This window comes from Phacochoerus africanus, chromosome 15, assembly GCF_016906955.1.
Source record: "Phacochoerus africanus isolate WHEZ1 chromosome 15, ROS_Pafr_v1, whole genome shotgun sequence".
NCBI lineage: Eukaryota > Metazoa > Chordata > Mammalia > Artiodactyla > Suidae > Phacochoerus > Phacochoerus africanus.
Window position 1 is genome coordinate 129,908,647 of NC_062558.1, and position 12,886 is coordinate 129,921,532.

Consider the following 12,886-nt stretch of genomic DNA (forward strand, 5'->3'; position numbering starts at 1 on the left):
AAAGTATGGATGAGCTAACCATGCAGACTTTTAGTTTCGGGTTGTAGAACCCTTTTCCTCATCTCTTTGACCTTGGTGTTGGTAATTGTCTTTTCAGAGCAATAATAAATCCCTTTGTCTTTAGCAGGAAATGAAACTTGGGTTTGATTGTTTGTACGTACCCTGGCTTTTTTTTTTTTTTTTTGGATACAAGTGAAACTGCCTGTAAACTTCAGCAGCTGTGCAAAACCCAGGCTTGTTCTTGGGCTGAGGGAGCGCCATCACTCTGGGCTCTTGGAATGAGTGACTCATGCTCTCTGTAGGCACACAGTACTGAATCACTTGTTTTCTATGTACCAGGAAGAGGAGGGCATATGAAAGTAGAAGCCATATACTGCCAAATGGAAATGACCTAATGGGTCAAACAGTTGAGCTTATGACAAAATTCTTTGGGTGTATGTTATTTTAATGATTTTACTAATTAAAATTTGGCATTATTTCTAAAATGCTGTACTTTTGTAATTTTAAGCAACTCTACCCTTTACTAGATAGGTTTGATAATCCTAATTTTTGTTGTTGTTGTTGTTGTCTTTTTGCTATTTCTTGGGCCGCTCCCACGGCACATAGAGGTTCCCAGGCTAGGGGTCGAATCGGAGCTGTAGCCACCGGCCTACGCCAGATCCACAGCAACATGGGATCCGAGCCACGTCTGCGACCTACACCACAGCTCACGGCAACGCCTGATCGTTTACCCACTGAGCAAGGGCAGGGACCGAACCCGCAACCTCATGGTTCCTGGTCGGATTTGTTAACCACAGTGCCACAACAGGAACTCCCAATAATCCTAAATTTTAAAACCTATTTACAAACTTCAGATATTTCTCTTTGAATATGTGTGCCATGTTGGAATGTACCTTTTGGAAGAAGGATTAGAAAGCATGATTTGTTGGAGCACATCAATTACTTGGCTGTTCTTTGTGGAAGGATGGTATAAGCCCACTGGCCTTTTTCTCCTTCATTCCGATATCTTCTGTCTCCAGAGTATCCACTAATAATGGTGACAGGGTTTTCATTACTAAGCATAGTTGCTGCATATGCCTGGACTGATAGTGTTTTTTATACATGTCCTCCATACAGACACTCTGCTAAAGCTTTTTTATTTGTTTTTATTTCTTTAGTAAAGAGTAACAGATTAAAAATTACACACACGCGCGCGCGCGCACACACACACACACGCACACATTTTGAAGTGTCTGTTGTGTGCCAAGTACTATACTAGGCAGGAAAGTCATAGTGGCTCAAAAAGACACACTTAGCCTTCCTTCTTGTGCCAGTTACATAACCTGCTTCAGGCCTTCCTCTGCTGGCGTGTCTTTTGTCTCTACATTGGTGTGGAAAGTTTGTGGGCACCTGCTGGAGATTTTAAGATAGTTTAAAGTTTCCCAGAATTTTTAGTTAAGTCTTTCATTGTGAGAAGTCACATGCTCATCATTTATTATATGTATGGAAAAAGAAATGCTTTTATTATTAAAAGTGCCATATAGAGTCTTGAGTTTTGAGACTTTCTTTAAAAACAGTAAAAACTTAAGATATTCATCTTATTAAAAGTCAAAGAGAATAAGCAGTTGTTAAGAAATCATTTTCCAGTTCACTCTTTCATGCTTGCTTCTACTCATTTATTCATTTGGTTCAAGAACTATTGAATGAGTGCCTTCTGTGTATCAAACATATGTGAGGTTGCAGGCATACAGTCATAAACAAAATAGGCCCCAAACTAAATAAACCTTTCAAAGGGTTGAGACTTAACAGTCTGTCTTTTAATTGGTTAGTCAAAACTTTACATTTATTATAATTATTACTCTGAGTTATTTCTACCTTTTTATTCATGGTCTTCATTTATCATACTTTTTCTCAGTTTTATTTCTATCACCTTTTACTATCTTCCATTATATGGTATGAATTGTTGTCAGATGTCTTTCTGTTGCTGATTAAAAGTTACCCATTCTGTTTTTTTGTGCTTCTATGGTTTCTCAAAACTTAGGACCCCAGGACTTATTTTCACACATATAATAACTGAGGTCTACTGATGTCTGTCTTTTTCCTAAGCACATTTTAACCTCCATTTAGACTCTGCCTCTTCTAAATTTTCCTTCTCTCCAGTGTAGGGGATTTAGAGGAAGGGAGGAAGCTGGCAGCTTGCTTTGCCATTTGGATCTGAATTGGGTTTCTAGAATTGAGACAGGATGCCTAGTTTTGAGCTGCACCAGAGCCCTGTACTTTCACATCCTAAAGAAACAGAATTCCGGGGGCATATCTGAGCACTCAGATATTTTCATAAAACATTTATTACTTTGAGAATGCTTTTAGTAATTATGGCCTTACTATAAGATTTAATGTAAAAAACATTATCAGTTTTTTTTTTTTTAATCCTCTGCTTAAAAGTAAAGCCATATGTAGACCCTTGAAATAAAAGTCTATGGAGAGATTTATTGAGTGGTAGGAACCTGGAATTTTAAATGCATGTGTATTTCCCTACTTGAACTAAAAGTTATTGGACATTTATGTGCCAGACATTGTGCTGGGTACTTTCACATAATTCTTTCATTTAATCCTCGTAACAAACCCTGTAAGTTAGATGAAATTCCTGTTTATGAAAGAGGGCCCCACAGTTGAGAGGGGTTCCAAGACTGGAGTAAAGCTAGGACTTTTCCCTTGGGACACAGAACACTGGCTGTGCTACATCACAGAGTCTGTTGCCTCTGTCCACCGTTCCAGTTCCAGACTCTGCACCAAGCCACCTGAACCTCTAGCTTGGGGCTTGCCCCCTCGTGTCTACCCTCTGCATACTGGCCCTAATGTTCAGTCTCAGCTGCAGGTCTGCCGTCTATTGATGAAGTGGCTCCTGAATTTACTGTCTGTGGTCCTCCTGAGTTGGTCCCTGTGTTGTTTTTTTTTTTTTTCCAGCCTCTTGCTCACAGCTTCCTGCTTTTTTTCTTAGGGACTTAGAGTATCTAACCATTTAGAGGCTTCTTTGCGTTCAATAAATATTTGAGTGCCTGTTATGTGTTAAACAGCCTGCTGGATATGGGGCTGCCTAGGGCTTTTTTCATGATCCGGATGGGGGAGGTCTTGGCCCAGGACAAGGATAGCAGCAGTGGGGGATGGAGAGAAGTGAAACATTCATTCATCAGATATGAGAAGATAGAATCAATAGGACTTGGTAACGAAGAAAGCATTTTGGATGTCTCTCAGGTTCTGGCTTGAGCAACTTGGAATGATGGCGGTGAGCTGAACACCACTCCCCCCCCCCCAACAAATTTAAAATGAAGGTGTTTGGCCGAAAAAGAAAAAAAAAGGTTTTGTAGTTGCTGCTGTGGTGCAGTGGGTTAGAAATCCAACTGCAGTGGCTCAGGTCACTGCGGAGGCGAGGGCCCAATCCCTAGCTGGTGCAGTGGGTTAAAGGATCCCAGGTTGCAGCTGAGGCTCGGATTGGAACTTCTGTATGCCGTGGATGTGGCCATAAAAATAAAAAAAAAAATTAAAAATAAAAGTAATTATCCCTGGTAGGAAAACTTATGGTGTTAGAGGTGTGATATAGCCCTGGACTGAGAGTGGGAAATGGGGTTTTGATTTTAACAAGTTGTTAATATTGGACAGTTTATCTCTGCCAGCCATTATATCTTTATCTAAAATAGACCAGATGACTTTAACTTTGCCCTGAACCCTTGCACTTTGCCCTTTAACTTTGTACTGAACCCTTCTAACACAATTCAGTGCAAATTATCTGACTCTAGCCTGCCTTTCCATTCCACGTTATATGTCATTTGTCTGTTCAGCATTTTGGAACCTGCTATGCACTGGGGACATAAAGCTAAATGAGGCCAGGTCTCATTGCATTTCCTGTTCTTGATGAGTTTCCTGTTCAGTCAGTGAGACAAGTCAGTAATTAGGTGCAATAAATCAAAGTGAGATGCCATGATAGGAATATGAACAGGGGAGCCCAGAAAGAGAGCCTGATCAGTTCTGCTGGGTGGGTGGAGTGGGCAATGTGTCAGGGAACCCCGGTGACCCTTGTTCTGAGTGTTCTGAGTGTGGAATGAACAGCAGGCTGAAGTGGGTGGGGAGCAGCATTCCAGACCCAGCCTGCGCACACTTCTGGATGACTGAAGGAAGACCCAGATGCTGGGGTGGGGAGGCAGGAGGAGGGTGGACAGGAGCCGCCCATGAGGGCCTTTCCCAGGAGTTTGGACTTTGTTTCTAAGGCTCTGGGGAGTAGGGAAAGTAATATGATTAGATTAGCAATGTTCCTTGTTGTATGTTTGGGTTTCTTTCTTTCTTTCTTTCCTCTCTCTCTCTTTTTTCTTTTTTTTTAGGGCCAGACCCGAGGCATATGGAAGTTCCCAGGCTAGGGTTCAATCAGAGCTACAGCTGCTGGCCTGCACCACAGCAACGCCAGATTCGAGCCACATCTGTAACCTACACCGAAGCTCACAGCAACGCCAGATCCTTAACCCACTGAATGAGGCCAGAAAATGAAGCTGCGTTCTCTTGGATACTAGCTGGGTTTGTGTATTTTTTTAATGCCTAATGTATTTCACAATATTAATGCTATTCAAGCTAGACTTTAGGGCAAAGAGCATTATTTGAAATAAAGGTAGTTGTTACATCCTGATAAACACAGCAGTTTTTCACCAGAAAAATATAATAATCCTGAATTTGTATGTGCCTGAAAACATGGTTTCAAAAAACAAAAAGCAAAAATTAAGAAGGAAAAATGAGGGGGAGATACAAAGTATAAGATTTAATTTAAAAAAAAAAAAGCCTTCTCAAATTATCAGGTTGAGCAGTCCAAAAAAAGTTAGCAAGTACATTGAGCAGTTGAACGAAATCATTAACAAAATTGATATAATGAGCCCTCATTCCAAAATTAAATAATGTGTTCAAATATTTGAAGAAATACTTTTAAAATCACGACTTGGTGAACAGATACATATATTTGTATGTACCAGGAACAAAGTGTCATGAACTGTTCCTGTTTACATGGTGCAATTTTCCTCTTTTCTATTGTTTTCACTTCTGTTTATTATTCAAAATTTATTTTGTTACCCATGACTGGATTGACACCCTTTTTCTTGAAAATACTGAGTTACGAAAATATACATGCTTTTCAAGCACACACAGAATTATTTACAAACTTTCCGGATTCCCCACACCATGTCAAGCATCTGGTACTCCTCTTGTTCTCCCTCTGTCCTTCCCCTGCTAAAACAAAGATGACTTTGACGCCTATTTTTACTGAGTCAAAGCCATCTGATACATCCATCTGCTTTTCTTCTCCCATTTCTATATTTAGCCTTTTCATTTTTTCTTCCAGACTTAGAAAAAAGTAATACCTTTCCTTTTCAAGGTTAACTTTTACACCTGTACATTTGATTTCATCTTCTTTTTCTTAACTATCTCCTCTGGGTTTTTTTGCCTTTTTTTTTTTTTTTTTTTGGTCTTTTTAGGGCCACACCATATGGAGGTTCCTAGGCTAAGGGTCTAATCAGAGATGTAGCTGCTGGCCTACACCACAGCTCGCGGTAATGCCATGTCCTTAATCCACTGAGCAGGACCAGGGGTGGAACCTGAAACTTCATGGTTCCTAGTCAGATTTGTTTCCACTGGGCCATGATGGGAATTCCCTCCTCTGATTCTTATTCCTAGACATTTTTCCTTGACTATCCCATCATGAACTCAGTCTTAATGGGCTTAACTGGTTCTCTCTCTGGACCTCAAAGATTATCAGTGACTATTTTAGTCATTAGACCGCAAAACTTGGTCATTTTTAGTTTTTTTCTGTTTCTTAAGGTGAAAATTTAATTTTCTTGAATGGCTGATTATTCACATGGTTCAAAATGTCAAAGGTGCAAAAGGGTACTCTTGAGTTAAGACGTTCTCATCCATCTTTTCTCCCAGCTGCTGTATACCCTGCTTTTCTGCCTTACTTGAGGTCCTCATCTTCTCCCTCTCAGGAGAGGATAGATTTCAATGTCATTTTCAAATTTACCCTCTTCCTGTCCTTTGTGTAGCTTCCTTGGATGTGTTTCATGTTAATTTCCTTTTTGTACATTCTTCACCTACTGTTTACCTTTCTCCCAAGCTGCAGTGCCCTTTCAAGCAGGTCTTGTCAGAACCTCTTAGTTCCTTTCCTTACTCGCAGTCTCCACCTCCTTTCAGTGCTGTCAGCTAATCCCAGGCTGCAGTCTTGTTTTACTTTTGTCATTACCTGCCAAGGTCTCCAGGAAGTAAGGCTCATTTATCTTTTATTCAAGTCTCTCAGTTTACTTTTTTCCAGTCTTATCAATTCAGATCTCCACTATATTCATTGGTCTTTTGATCTATACTGTTTGCTCTGTTATTTTTACATCTTCTTAGCCTGATAACAGTGCCTGGTTTCTGGAAGGTACTTGATGTTTCACCAGTGAAGGGACAGATTCCAGAACAACGCTTGTACTTTATTTAATCCGCCTTATTTTTCTTTCTGATTTCCTTATCCTTGAAGTTCCACTTCCTCTGTGTAACTGTCCCTGACTGCTTTAACTCTTTTTCCTCCTTCTCCATATTCCTAGAGCTCATGTGGTAGCCAAGGGGTAGAGTCTTAAAACTGTGGTAGTTCATCAGAGGTTAGGGGGCGGTTTTGGGAATCTGGAGCTCTTTCCTTAGCAGGGCCTATTGTGTTGGCAGATTTTGAGGCTTGGCCTGCCTGACAGGGATTCAGGGTCAATATTTGAAAAGAAATCAGGGAGTCCCCATTGTGGCTCAGTGGAAATGAATCTGACTAGGATCCATGAGGACACAAGTTCAATCCCTGGCCCCACTCAGTGGGTTAAGGACCTGGCATTGCCGTGAGCTGTGGTGTAGGTCGCAGATGCAGCTCGGATCCTGTGTTGCTGTGGCTGTGGCATAGGCTGGCAGCTGAAGCTCCGATTTGATCCCTAGCTTAGGAACTTACATGTGCCTTGAGTGTAGTCCTAAAAAGACCAAAAAAAAAAAAAAGAAAAGAAATCAGGGTACTTTTAGTCTGTACACAAACATGAATTCCAATGGAGTTAAGAGTTAGATTTTTATAAATTAAAAAAGATGTAAAAATTAATAATTGCTAATGGGTAAGGAACAACTTAATAAGTGAAAAAATGATTTGTATAAAAATTTTAACCCTAAAATATTTACAAATATGTCAAAGAATTGATGTCCTAATACAGAAAAAACTCATAAATCAATAAGGAACATAAAAAAAGTTAGACTATAAATGAGAAAAATCATAGAAGAAACACAAGCAATAAAACATTAGAATTAAATGTTTGTGAAAAGAAATTAAGCATCATTTAGGCAATGGATGCCATCAATTAGCAACATTTTAAAAAATTCTAAATGATAGCAAGCATAAGCATTTTCATTTGCTTCTGGCAGAAATCTAACTTGGTGTATATATAACCTGTGTAGAAAGCAATTTAGGGAGTTCTAACCGTTATGGCTCAAGCTAAGGACCCCAGCGTTTGCTCAGTGGGTTAAGGATCCAGTGTTGCAGTAAGCTGCAGTGAAGATTGCAGATGCCGCTCTGATCCCGGGTTGCTGTAGTTGTGGCATAGGCTTCAGCTGCAGCTCCAATTCAACCCGGGAACTTCCATGTCCCACAGGTGCGGCCATTAAAGAAAAGGAAGGAAGGAAGGAAGCAATTTGGGAATATTTGAAAGCCTTAATTTTTTAAATGTTTTCAATTACTAATTTCATTCCTAGGAATCTATCATAAAGCTGTTAATTAGGGAGGCAAATAAAATATTTGCGTAATATACATCATTTATTGCAGTTTTTTTAAATTGAAGCATAGTTGATTTATAATATTGTGGTAATTTCTGCTGTACAGCATAGTGATTCAGTTATACATAGATATATTCTTTTCTAAAATGGTTTTACAGGATATTGACTATAATTTCCTGTGTATTATAGGAGACCTTATTATTTGTCTGTTTTCTTTTTTTTCTTCTTTTTTGGCTCCCTGCAGCATTTGGAGTTCCCGGGCCAGGGATCAGATCTGAGCTGCAGCAATGCTGGATCCTTAATCCACTGTGCTGGGCTAGGGATGGAACCTGCATCCCATTGCTCACAAGATGCCACCGATCCCATTGTGCCACAGCAGAAACTCCTATTTATCTATTTTTTATCTATTTTCTATATAATAGTTTGCACCTGATAATCCCAAACTCCCAATCCATCCTTCTGCCACCTCCTCTCCTCTTTGGCAATCATCTGTCTGTTCTGTACATCTGTGAGTCTGTTTCTATTTTGTAGGCAAGCTCGTTTGTGCCATATTTTATATTCCACATAGAATTGACGTCAAATGGTGTTTGTCTTTCTGACCTACTTCACTTAATATAATAATCTCTAGGTCCATCCATAGCTTCAAATGTCCTTATTTCATACTTTTTTGTGGCTGAGTAATATTCCAGTGTGTATACGTACCACATCTTTTTAATCCATTTGTCTGTTAATGGACATTTAGGTTGTTTCCATATCTTGGCTGTTGTGAATAGTGCTGCTGTGAACATTGGGGTGCAGTTATCTTTTTGAATTATAGTTTTGTCCAGATATATGTCAGGAGTGGGATTTCTGGATCATATGAAACCCTATTTTTAGTTTTTTGGGAAACTTCCATTCTGTTTTCCATAGTAGCTGTACCAATTTACATTCCCACCAACAATGTAGGAGGGTTCCCTTTTCTCCACAACCTCTCCAGCATTTGGTATTTGTAGACTTTTTAATGATGGCCATTCTGACTAGTTATTGAAGTATTAAGAGGGGAAAACTGGAAATCACTTAAATGCTCAAGATCAAGGAAGGGCTTCCTTAAGTGGAAAATTAGCCATGAAATTATGATTTTGAAGAGAATTTAAAAAATGTGAGAAAATGGTCATGAAATATTCTAAGGAAAAAGTTAGCATGTAATGCTATTTGGCAATATTGTAATTGGATATGCACACAAATATATGACCTGAAATGTAGCAAAATAATGGTATCTCCAGGTGGTGGGATGAAAGTGACAAATTATTTTTTTCAATTTTTACAGTGTTACTTTTGTAATAAGAATGCATGTTACTTAAAATGCAAATACTGTCTTATTGATTAGTTCCATATATAGGTTCTGAGGGAGGCACTGAAGTTGGATGGTTAAGAGTATAGGCCATGAGTCATGCAGACCTGGCTTTGAATCGCAGCTCTGCCTTTGATCTACTGTGTGACATGGCCACCTTTTCTAAGGCTCCAGCTCCTCATCTGTGAATTGGGATTCTAATATCTAACTCATAAGAGCTGTCAGGATTAGAAATAATAACAGCCTTTAGAAAAAGTTAATTCCCTATTTTACTTTAATTCTTGTATTAAAAACAGAGAAGTCAGCGTTTTTTTGCCTCCCATTGAATATATCATTAACAACAAAGATGTTCAAGATACAATAATCAAAACGAGTGAATTTGGAGACTAAACTATTAAGTCTTCTGTAATTACCCATGAGTTACAGATTGATTATAATTCATTAAAATAGAATTTAAATGGTAAGAAAGAATTAAAATGTGATTTTAATTTTCTGCTAAGAGAAATATTGTTTTCGTTCTTGCTGATCTTTTCCTTCTGTTGAACCCATCTCTAATGTTACCTTTATTTCCATAGACATAATAGCCTTTGTAGCCACAAGAGAATTAAGCCCTAATGTCCTCAGGCATCCATTGTGTGTGATGAATTAGCTTCTCTCTGTGTGTCTAGAATGGTACAAATTATGTGCCATCCTTGAGAGAATTGAGGAAATTGTCATCCACATCATTGTCTTGTTCTGTGGTTCAGGACGAGGAACCCTGATAGGATGCCTAGCACATAGTTAGGTGTTCAATAGAAATGGAAGTAATTTCTATTATTTTTGCCATAGGAGTCCCACGCAGAAGCACTGGTTTTCTGGATTTCTTTGCTTGGTGATAGCTTCTTTGGGAAAGGGTATTTTCCAGAGTGTGATCCAGTAAGTGAACCTCTCTGTAGTAATCTCAAGCCTTATCTTTGGATCAGGGACTGGCCATGGCAATAGGATCCTGGATAACTTCTGTGGTTTGCCCTCTTGTAGTGTACCAGCCTCTTTCCTCCACTGCAGGGCGCCAAAGTACTGCCTCCCATCTGAGTAGAGATTTAGAATGTTAGTTATCTCTCTCCCCATAGTTGTCCTTGTGTTAGAAACTCTATTCAAGCCTCGGATTTAAATTTTTTTTTTCTGCAGATTGCTTGATAGTAATGCATTCTATTGGGTGTTGATAACTGCTTTTTTGGGATGTTGATCATCTTTAAGTATACTGCTAAAGATACTTTTTTAAAGATCATCTTGTGACATTTCTGTGACATTTCTTTTATAAAAATTTTATGCAGTTTTTAAAGGTTACGTTGCATTTACAGTTTTTACAAAATATTGGTTATATTCTCTGCTTGTACAGTAGTACATCCTTGAGCCTGTCTTACACCGTTTGTTCCTCCCACTCCCCTCTCCCCTTCCCTCTCCCCACTGGTAACCACTAGGTTGTTTTCTATATAAAGATACTGTTTTAATATGTTTTCCAATGAATATTTTCTCATGAATCTCATGACTACTTCTTATTTTATTTTAGCTACTGATCTACTTCTCGCCTGGAATCCCATTTGTTTGGGGTTGGTAGAAGGTGTTATTGGGAAAATTCAACTTCATTCAGGTATGTTTCTGTAAACTCCTTAAACTTGTCAAATTTAATGTGGCATTCTATGACATTTTATTCTTTGAGGATAAATGTAGATTCTGTAATGGCTTTGATTCTTTTACCTTAATTTTGGGTAGGCCCAAAGTAGATCTATTTCCGTATAAGTGAAATAAAAATACAGGCATATCACATTTTATAGCTTTTTTATAGATATTGTGTTTTTTACAAATTGAAGGTTTATGGCAACCCTGTGTCAAACAAATCTATGATGCAGTTTTTCCAATAGCATTTGCTCGCTTCATGTCTCTGTATCACATTTTGGCAATTCTTGCAATATTTCAAACTTTATTATATTTTTATGATGATCTGTGATCAGTAATTTTGATGTTAACTACTATTGACTCACTGAAGGCTCAGATGATGGTTAACATTTCTTAGCAAGAAAGTTTTTTTTAATTGAAGTGTAATTGATTTACAGTGTGTTAGTTTCTGATGTATAGCGAAATGATTCCGTTTATTCTTTTTCATAACCTTTTCCATTATGGTTTATTATAGGATGTCGATTATAGCTCCTTGTGCTGTTCAGTAGGACCTTGTTGTTTTTTCTGTTTTATATATTGTAGTTTATATCTGCTAATCCTGAACTCCTAATTTATTCCTCCAGACCCCCTTTCCCCTTTGATGACTGTAAGTTTGTTTTCTGTTTGAGACCTTTCTGTTTTGTAAATAAGTTTATTTGTGCCATCTTTGGTATTTGTCTTTCTCTTTCTGACTTATATCACTTAGTATGATAATCTCTAGGTTCATCCTTGTTGCTGAAAATGGCATTATTTCATTCTTTTTTATGGCTGAGTAGTATTTCATTGTGTGTGTATGCACATGTGTGTGTACGCACATAACACGTCTTTATCTATTCATCCCTCAGTAGACATTTAGTTTACTTCCATGTCTTCGCTACTGTAAGTAGTGTTGCTGTAAACATAGGAGTGCATGTATCTTTTTGAATTATAGTTTTGTCTGGATATATGCCCTGGAGTGGGGTTGCTGGATCATATGGCAGTTCCATTTTTAGTTTTTTTGAGCATCTTCCATACTGTTTTCCATACAGCTTGTACTAACTTACATTCCCACCAACAGTGTAGGAGGGTTCCTTTTTCTCCACACCCTCTCCAGGTTTTGTTATTTGTAGATTAGTTTTAATGACGGCCATTCTGACTGGTATGAGGTAGTACCTCATTGAAGTTTTGATTTACATTTCTCTAATAATTAGCAATGTTGAGCATCTTATCATGTGCCTGTTGCCTATCTGTATGTCTTCTTTGGAGAAATGTCTGTTTAAATCTTCCGCCCATTTTTCAATTGGGTTGTTTAGTGTTTTTGTTATTGAGTTTTACAAGCTGTTTTTATAATTGGAAATTAAGCCCTGTCAGTCGCATCATTTGCAGATATTTTCTTCCAGTCCATAGGTTATTTTGTTTGTTTGTTTATGGTTTCCTTTGCTGTACAAAACTTACAAGTTTGATTAGGTCCTATTTATTTTTGCTTTTATTTCTATTGCCTTAGGAGACTGACCTAAGAGAACATAGATATGATTTATGTTAGAGAATGTTTTACCTGTATTTTCTTCAAGGAGTTTCATGGTGTCAGGTGTTATGTTAAAGTCTTTGAGCCATTTTGAGTTTATTTTTGTATGGTATGAGGGTGTGTTCTAACTCCACTGATTTACATGTGGCTGTCTAGCTTTCCCATCACCACTTGTTGGAGAGATTGTCTTTTCTCCATTGCATATTCAGCAAGAAAGTATTCTTAATTAAAGTTTGTACATTTTTTTAAAGACATAATGCTATTGCACACTTAATAGACTACAGTTTGGAGTTCCCATCATGGCTCAGCAGTAATGAACCTGACTAGTATCTATGAGGACCTGGTTCCATCCCTGGCCTCACTCAGTGGGTTAAGTATCTGGCATTGCCATGAGCTGTGGTGTTGATGGTAGATGTGACTTGGATTCTGCATTGCTGTGGCACAGGCCGGCAGCTGCAGCTCCAATTTGACCCCTAGCCTGGGAACTTCCATGTGCCACAGGTTTGGCCCTAAAAAGCAAAAAAAAAAAAAAAAAAGAAAGAAAAGGAAAAAGACTACAGTTTACAGAGCTTTTATAT

General features: G+C 38.3%; 1 protein-coding gene across 7 annotated transcripts in view; it reads left to right on the forward strand.

Moving 5' to 3' along the window:
- INPP5F (inositol polyphosphate-5-phosphatase F) overlaps nucleotides 1-12,886 on the forward strand; it is a 91,495-nt gene that overhangs the window by 11,873 nt on the left and 66,736 nt on the right. For all 7 annotated transcript variants that reach the window (XR_007132386.1, XM_047761969.1, XM_047761970.1 and 4 more), the window contains exon 2: nucleotides 10,659-10,739. Coding sequence is in view for 6 of the 7 variants with exons in the window: in XM_047761969.1 (XP_047617925.1) it covers nucleotides 10,659-10,739 (81 nt within the window). In the remaining variant the exon portion in view is untranslated. The remainder of the gene's footprint in view (nucleotides 1-10,658; nucleotides 10,740-12,886) is intronic.